Source organism: Leopardus geoffroyi, chromosome E1 (assembly GCF_018350155.1).
Source record: "Leopardus geoffroyi isolate Oge1 chromosome E1, O.geoffroyi_Oge1_pat1.0, whole genome shotgun sequence".
Classification (NCBI taxonomy): Eukaryota; Metazoa; Chordata; class Mammalia; order Carnivora; family Felidae; genus Leopardus; species Leopardus geoffroyi.
In genome coordinates this window covers 19353419-19362171 of record NC_059330.1, presented here as the reverse complement: position 1 = coordinate 19362171, position 8753 = coordinate 19353419, and the positions used below count along the sequence as shown (strand labels likewise).

The window sequence follows — 8753 nt, the reverse complement described above, 5'->3', positions numbered from 1 at the left end:
GAGGCATTCACTCTGACCTTGCCCCTGCCCTTTCCCCCTGAAAACAGGGCATAATCCCCTCCCGTGAGAGCCATTCTCCCTAGGCCCAGAAAAAAGGAGCATCCTTATCTCCAAAGACAAGACCATGGAAACAAACAGGCCTTGCTAAGTGTCCCCCACCCTCCCCTTGACTACACTTACCTCATACTCTTTGACTATCATGTTCCTCCGTGACCGCCCTCTTCATCGAGCAGAACAAGCATAAACACCCCCAGGTCTAATTGCTTCGTGTCTTCATTTTCTTATAAAGGCTCCTGTGTCATGTAAAACTTGTATATGTAAACCTGTGCTGTGTGCTTTTCTTCTGTTAAGCTGTCCTTGTCAGTTTAATTCTCGGACCCAGCCAGGGACCCTAAAAGGCTCGAGGAAAACTCTTCCTCCCCTACACGGTTCACCAAAATTATTTTACTTTTCCTTTAGAGAGGTTCTGGAAATAGAAAGGTCTGTCCCATGCTGTGGGAGGGAGGAGAACCCAAGGTATCCTTAAAAGAAAGGAACCGGCCTTGATGTTTCAAAAGATCAGGGAGAAGTGGGGGGAAGTGAGAAAACAGAGCTGAGGCATGTGAAGCAATTAAACAACTCCCCACATCTTAGAGCAGATCGAATTTACATTTTACTTAAAAAAAAGGGGGGGGGGTGGGTGGTGTGGAGTACATACACAGGGAGGAAAACGGGGTGGGAACAACAATGGTCTGAAATGGATTTCTACAATTTTCCCCTACAATGATCCATTCTGACTGCTGGGCAGTATTTCTCCTGCTGGCGGACAATATTCACAAGGCTGTAGACAAGGGAACTGCCAAAGTTTAGGCCCAGATGGAAAGGAGAGGAAGTTATCATATACAATGTAAGTTTACAATACACAGCATTTTCTTTAAATGATGTAACGCAGTCGCAGGAAGAAGTTAACAATACTAACACGAGAATAATCAAATTTTTGTTATCCATGTACAGCAACTAACTGCTTTACAAAAAAAGCAAAATAATACAATATATCATCACATGTATTTACAGTGTAGTAAATATACTTTTCTGTCAAATTTTACACAAACTATTTACAGGTGAATATACTGCTTTAAAAAAAATTGTGTGGCTGACACGAAGAGTGAATTTTTTTTTTAGAAGTCCATTGCATAACATTGAATAAGACATGCCTCATGATGCCTGGAGGGCTGGGAGGGGTGTAGCAAACAGAAAGCCAAAACAAAACGGAAAAAGCCTAAAACCCGCTAAGCAGGGAGGGAGTCCTGTGGGGGCGGCAGCTGACTGCTCCTGGGGGTCCAGGCGCCCCCTTCTCCTCCCCCCCCCCCCCACCCATCAGGATTGCACGGGGCTGGCATTCTGTAACGGGCAGGGGAGGGGTGAGTGGATGAAGGGCAGAGCCTCGCCGCTTTCCCCCAGAGCCAGGGAACGGCGTCGCGATGTTGGTGAATAAGGGCGCACCCCTGGGATGGGGCCCGTGATAAAACAGGTGGGTTCTGCACAGCGATGTGCTGAGTCACGTTTGCCTCTTTAGCAAGTCAGGGGAAACATCCACAAACCCCAATTATGATGTTCTTTGTAGAACTCACATCGGATTACGCAAAATGGGCAACTTGCTCTGAACCTCAGATTTCTTGTGTAGATAGATGGTGGTAGGAGGCCTGAGAGAGTGTTTCATTTCTCAGGGGACGAGTACTGGTGAGGCTTAGGCTCATGTTCATTTTAGTTACTTGGAAAGTTAGGTTCTCCTCAAAAGTCAGAAGTTCTCTAAACAAGGCAAATTTTAAACCTTAGGGCGTTCTCAAATTTCCAGGATGTACTGATCAAAAAAGTATTTTTGCAGTTCAAAGAAGGCTCAATTTTGATTTGTGCAACGCTGATCATTTCGTGAGGTACTTCAAGTGAATTCATTCCATTCATTACACTAGAGGGAAATAATGAATAAATTTAAGAAATATCATACCTGGAAAAGTTTGTTATGGAAACATCACTATTTTTTAACAGAAAACCTTTGGCAGTTTCTCTATTTTGATTGGGAGAAGCAGAACAGTGTAACAACACCCACCAACACGCACCAAACCAACCAAGAGGAAAAACATGGAACCACAATGATTAAAGGCTCACATCTGCCTTTTATTCCAGGATCCAAGGAGTCGCGATACCTTCCCAGGAGCACGGGGTCGTGGGAGAACCACGACCTTAACAGCAGCGTGGCATCGGGTTGTTAAGGATCTACCTCTAAACTCAGCTCTAGTCTTAGCATCTTTATAGACTTAGTTGCTCTGTTACTATAAACACTACTCTAACGCAGCCTCTACAATAAAAACACAAATTTAGTTCATTGCACCTGTCTTCAATATTTTCCAACAATTCTATGTCAAAATAACCATTAACTTTAGTATTAACTAAAGTGTTTTCTCCTTTTATTTTGGCAGATGGTTCTTACTTTTCCGAGACTGTAAACAAATTAAAAAAATTAAATTCTTGTTATTTCTCAATATCAAAAGCAATTTTATTTACATTAACATATTACATTGTTACTGTGTGGATAAATGTGAAATGTGTTATATTATTAAAATCAGAACACTTCAATGTACCATTATTTCTTGATTTAGCTGTGGAATTTAATTTACTGAAATCCGCTCATGGAATAGCACTACAGGAGGCTTCCCTCCCCTACGTTTCTTTCCCCTCCCAAAGCCATCACATCGGAACATATAAAGGGAACCTGGGAATAGGGGGATATTATCTTTTTGTAATAAATACGGTTCAGTTCTAAATTGGAACATCCGGATACTACGACTGTGTTCACTGAAGTCAAATCATTTTGCATACTGCAGGTACCACCCAAAACTTGGGTCTGCATTACCAGGGAAATTCCAACACCAGGATAATCCATACGGTTCAGTATAGCAGCAACTGTTAAGGTCCCCTATTGTCACACTAATGCAGGCCGGCCCGTCCTTTCACAGTGGTTAAATGCAGTTCTATCATATAGAACCCAAATGGTTTGCTAAAAGGATTCCTGATTTTTTCGGAGGGGAGGGGGTGAGATCACGAGACACTTAAAATACATGTCGTCAAAGAAACTTTTGATAATATACACCATACTCTGTGTTTCTGGCAAAGTCATCCGACGAAATTAAAAGCATCAGCTACTCTAGAAGTCACGTACCATTCCATTTTGCTATGGAGCTAATGCAAACATTTACGAAAATGACCTTCAAGGAACAATTTCCAACACGTTGTTCACGGATTACCCTGCTCAGAATTATTTAGGAAAGAAGAGAAGGAGGGGGAAAACAGATCATGACTATACTTAGTATAGTTTTGGCTTACAAAAACAGAAACGACAACTTTCAGCATACTTGAAGGTTAAAAGATAATCAACTGGAGACAAAAATAAACTAGTTTGGATGACTGAGTTTGGATAAGGCCTCAGAACCCGTCGCTTTAATTCGGTAACGTTAAGATATGTGTGGTTATGCTTCCTTTCCTGTGATTATTGCTAATACTCGAGTGTTAGTATTTCTTAAGAACTCATTACAAAACACTAAATCCCTCCACCCCCCAAAGTACCTTGCCTGTGGCTTTATGGTGTGAAGTCACTGAGGCTTGACGTCTACGGTTCCTTCGGTTTTGTATGGTAAAAAAAAGTCCACAGCTAAAAGATTAAACATACCGGGGTTATAGTACTACTTGTCCCATGAACTCCTATCTCGAAAGGTGTGTAAGTGAGACTAACACTTTACTTTGTAGGACGAAGGAGGGGAAAACATAGAAGGCAGAGCTCTGTGCAAATGGCTTTCATAGCTGGCCAGTGGTAGCAGTAATCAAGAGTTCATCCTTTCTCACAAGTGGGACGTTCTCAGTTCAAGCGTCCTGACCTCCCACTTTCTTTGCAGTTGTTCCGAACACCTGCTCACACCAGACACACCAAAAGTAGGAGAACGACAACAACAACAAAAGTTAAAGAAAAAGCAGCATTAGATTTAGGCAATGCTTCCAAGAGTTGATCATCTGGCAACATGGCAGACTCGGACGGGCTCCTCGTGGAACATGAAGTGCGGCGTCACAGCACGGTGGTGAGGGGTCACTGGTGAAGAGCCCGTGTAAGTTAAGTCTGTTTGAAAAAGGAAAGGAAGAAAGCTTCACACGATCTTCTTAATGCTATTACGTTTGAAACTGCCAGCGCTTCTTTGCTTCTGCACCTGGCTTGCGGATCCATGGCGAGTGCGTCCACTGTTACAGTGGCCAGAGGTGGGGGAGAGTTCAACGTTCTCCTTGTCGATCCCTGGAGAGAAGAGAAGCAGCCAGTTACTCTCCCTCCTCTGGTGCTGGGCTCTGGGGCTGAATCTCAGGACGTGTAAAGGAGGTTGCAACCTGGCAAATTGCTTTCGTGTATTTCATTGTAACAGCTGCTAGGATGTTTACTCACAAAGACCTTGCCACACACAAAACTTCACATTTTGTTAAGCAAAATTTGCTATCACGGCAGAAAAACAGCATAAGGAAGAAAAGAAAAAGAACAAACTGACAAGTTGCAAGGAAAAGCTAGAGAGGCAGGCGGGCTTGAGCTGAACGAAAGGCTAGCAGCCACCAGGGAAGACGAGAGCTCCTACCACCAAATCATACCAGAAGCTTCCAGCAGAGGTCAGCTTCTAGCCACATGGCCTTACTGGTGTTTAAACACAGAATATACTCTCCAGTTGCAGAAGATACTGAAATTTGTCATTTCAAAGAAAGGAAGATTTTTTTTTTTTTAAATCACAGTGCCTGTGTCAAAGGAACTCAAATATTTACTGAGAATATATGACAAAGGTTATACTGTAGAATCTTTTTAAAAATACTTATTTTGAGAGAGAGAGTGTATGTATGAGCAGGGGGTGGGGGAGGGGGAGAGAGAGAGGAAGAGAGAGAGACTCCCAAGCAGGATCCATGCTGTCAGCGCAGAGCCCGACGTGGGGCTCGAAGTCACAAACTGTGAGATCATGATCTGAGTGGAAATCAAGAGTTGGACACTTAACCAATTGAGCTACCCAGGTGCCCCTGTAGAATCTTGGCTTTAACCTTTTCAACTCTGGCATATCACTTCATGTTCTGCACCTAAAATAGATGCCATTCGTTTCTTTCACGGAGGAGATTTAACCTCCAGAAACTGGGCCCTACGATGAATTTTATCAACAGTCCAAGCAGTGACTTCATAAAAGTAACCGGAAGCAAAACACAACATAGTTAATCAGATTAGTAAAGATTACAAATTATAAAAAGATTACAAAGAAACCACAGAGTAGTGGTGACCCTGGGAAGTAGTGACTGGAAGGGGGAATGTAGGTAGTTTCTTGGGGGTGTTGGCAATGTTCTGTTTCTTGATCCGGATGTTGGATTTTTAAGTGTTCACTTCTTAAAAGTTCACTAGGTTGTAAATTTGATCTGTGTATTTTTCTGTTACGCTTCAGCAAAATTTACCAAAATAATTACTGATTATACCCACCTATGGTATCACTTGGTGGGACAGCAGAAAGCTGGAGAGCGTGTTGGCAATTTGTATCAAAGTGCAAAGTACTGGTCGATATTTACGGATACAGAAAGATGACCACGATTTAGTAAAAGTAGAAAAAAAAAACAACAAAAAAAGCTGGGAAAACACCTGCCAGAATACGTTATTTCTGGGTAGCGTTAATTCAGGTAATTTTTTTACCTAATTCTTATCATACCATTTGGTTTTTAAAATAAACATGAAATCTGAGGATGAAAAAATCCCACTTTTGGACAAAGGACCATTTCAAGCCAAGAAGGCTTTATGTTACAGAAGATGGACATAGATCCAGACATCTACTTATTGGCTCATGAAAAGGAAGTGAATTTGTGATGACCTTCTAGGAGCCACGTATCATTTAGATTTGGCCCTGAATTCCATTCAGAGTGTAAGGCCAGACGTGCACAGGCTCAACAGGGGTTTGCTGTCTCGAACTTGCCACAGGAAGGCGGACACTTGCTAGTGTTTCTTTATGAGAGCGTGCACCGGGCTGCAAGTCTGAGTGCAGAGTCAGACAGCGCCCCCCACCCCTCCCTGGGAGCCGAGCACAGGGAACCAGCATCTGGAATCTGTCCCGTTCTAACCATGTGTGCAGAAAGATGAATGGAAGAAATCGCACCACGGTGTTCACAGAACGCTTCTCTGGGTGACAGAATTCTGGATGAGCTTTGTCCTCGTCTGCGTGTTTATTTGCATCTTCCTCAGGCGATTTAAAAAAAAATAATAACAAAATGCAAAGAAGGCTGCTCATCATCTCTAGCGTGCCCTGAGCTCTGCAGTGTGTGTTTGTGCGGGCTCTTTTCATTGCCACGCCTGTCTCCATTAGATACGTCCAACCCGTTTTTTTCTCCTCTCCATTTCCTTCCTGATGCCTTCTGCAGTCTCCTGCCAGAACTACTTTCTCTCTCTCTCTCTCTCTCTCTCTCTCCTTGCTTCTAGAGGGCATTTGTATCTCTTACAGTCTCCCTGCACCACCAGTTGTGTCTACATCTTATTTCCTCTATGCCCAAAAAAGCAAAGATTATTTATTATTCATTTTCCTTTAGGATCTAGTTGCTATCTTCTTCAGTAAATATGGGCTGAAGGGAATGCTACCAGTTTTAAATGTCATTGCTGTAATTCAGAGCCAAAAAGCGTGCAACCCCTGATCTCGAGGGTGTGGTGTCATATATGGAGTGGAAAAGACAAAAATAATTTTTTTTTAGCTTTCTCCATCCGAAATTGTCATGAATTCAGCGCACATGACCTTCCATTTCCTTAAATCTGCATGGGGCCTACAAGTTCAAGTCCACAGTTCCTTACCTGGGGTCCTATCCTTCATAGAAAGTAAGATTCAGGCAAAACGAGATTTAAGAAGAGAAGAGTCTGAAAACAACTGGGAGACAGCCATCAGGAGGAGCTCAGCGTGGGCAACCACGAGGAAGGCCCGTGGCTCTCTGGCAGCAATCCGCCAGCCTGGGGCTTGCTCTCGTGTGCACACCTTTGAGATAGCCTTGCCACTGCTGGGCTGGGCTCACTCCAGGGAGAAGGCACTCGTTCATTACACTGCGAGGGGCAATGCTTCTGCGGAGGCACAAGGGCCTGCTCACTGATATTCCCAGAATGAAAATCACAGAAGGTGTAGTCACAGACTAAGTCACTGGGGTGAAGGTTTCTCCAAAGAAATACTAAGGATCTTCTATTTTCTGTCAAGCAAGTAACTTTCAGACCTCTAAATAAAAATTTAAAAGGCTTATTTATTTCCTGTTAAATGTTAAGGATAGAAAGCAAGCTATAAAGTTTTAGACCTTTACTATGTAAAGAAAAGAAACGGGAGGGAGATGTATCAAAATGTTAAACATTTATAAAATGTATAAAACATAGTAAAATGTTAGAGTGGTGGGATTACGGGTGATTTTTTTCTTCTATTTTTCTGAATTTCCTCATTTTTTTCCCCCCGAATGAGCACCTGTTCCTTTTGGTTAAAAATGTTAAAGTATCACTGACTTTGTCCCATCACCCACAGCCAAAAGCCTCCAGGCTATGTTAGAGGTTGATGTCCTACTTCTGCCCTCATATTAATTTTCATCTCAATTCTTCTTATTGTATGTGTGTTTTCTTCCTACTCAGTGACCCGACTCTACAAGCCACACACAGGTAAATGTGGCATAACTGTTTCCTAACTCCACAGCAAAACGGTTTTACTTTAAAGGAGAAGCTGATATAAACATCTTGGAGGGTCGTATGTAAGAAAAAAATCAATTAAAAATGCATTACATTTATACCAGGGTGCAGCATCTTGGAGAAGCCAAGTTAGAACGAAACAGAGAGATCGCGGTGCCCAGTTCTGGCATTTTGGTTTCCGATTTGCACATTTGAGAATTTTGGCAGCATTCTTTCTTTTTGCTCTCTACAATGACATCTAGAAACCTCTCTAGACACTGGTGAGGGATCTGGTCTTGGCATTCCAGAGGAAGAACTCAGACTGCTCAAATGGAGACAGGATCTACCCTGGACCAGTACAGGTGATGCTTTAAATTAGGAAGCAGACCCTGGTGTTGCCCCTCTGAGGCTTTGCAGTCTGGTCTCTCTTAGGCCCCTAAGCAATGGCTTACCCTTCTGACTCTCAGTGGGCACAAGAGCAAAGCTGCCTGAGGTGATAGAAACCCAGAGGCCACCACCTGAATGAAACAAAGGTAAAAACTTGCATGGTCCTGATTTCCTAGTTTCAGTCCCCACCCCCCCGCACCCCCATATGGGCTGTGGTCAAACACGCAGCCAGTTACAAACATGCAGGACAGAAGAAGCTGGAAATTCTCTAGAGCAATGTATTAATAAGCACTATGCTTCAATGAATTGTGGTGGTTCCAGATAAAGATGAAATCCTAAACAAAAGGTGTTATTGGCCAGACTTTAGGAAATCAAGAAGGAAAAATGATTACATGACATAATTGAAGTTATTGAAGTTATAAATCTATCTCCTCTGCTCGAACATGAGTTCCTTGAAGGCAGGTATCATGGTTTATATATTTTGACAGCTAGGGATAGGTCTAACCTAACATATAACAAAACACTCCATTTTTAAAATTCACCTATTTTTTTTTTTTTAAAGACCAAAATGTTTTCCCCAAACTGGAACCTATACTTTCATGAAATAATAAAAGGACTGAACCCCTTTTAGTTCTTGAGAAGCCAAAGAAAAATGGCTTAATTT

General features: G+C 42.5%; 1 protein-coding gene across 15 annotated transcripts in view; it reads right to left on the bottom strand.

Moving 5' to 3' along the window:
• Window positions 1–634: 634 nt before the first annotated feature.
• Window positions 635–8753, bottom strand: part of NF1 (neurofibromin 1) — a 249817-nt gene continuing 241698 nt past the window's right edge. For all 15 annotated transcript variants that reach the window (XM_045488002.1, XM_045488009.1, XM_045488003.1 and 12 more), the window contains one exon: window positions 635–4315. In XM_045488002.1, the coding sequence (XP_045343958.1) occupies window positions 4173–4315 (143 nt within the window). In that variant the 3' untranslated portion in view covers window positions 635–4172. The remainder of the gene's footprint in view (window positions 4316–8753) is intronic.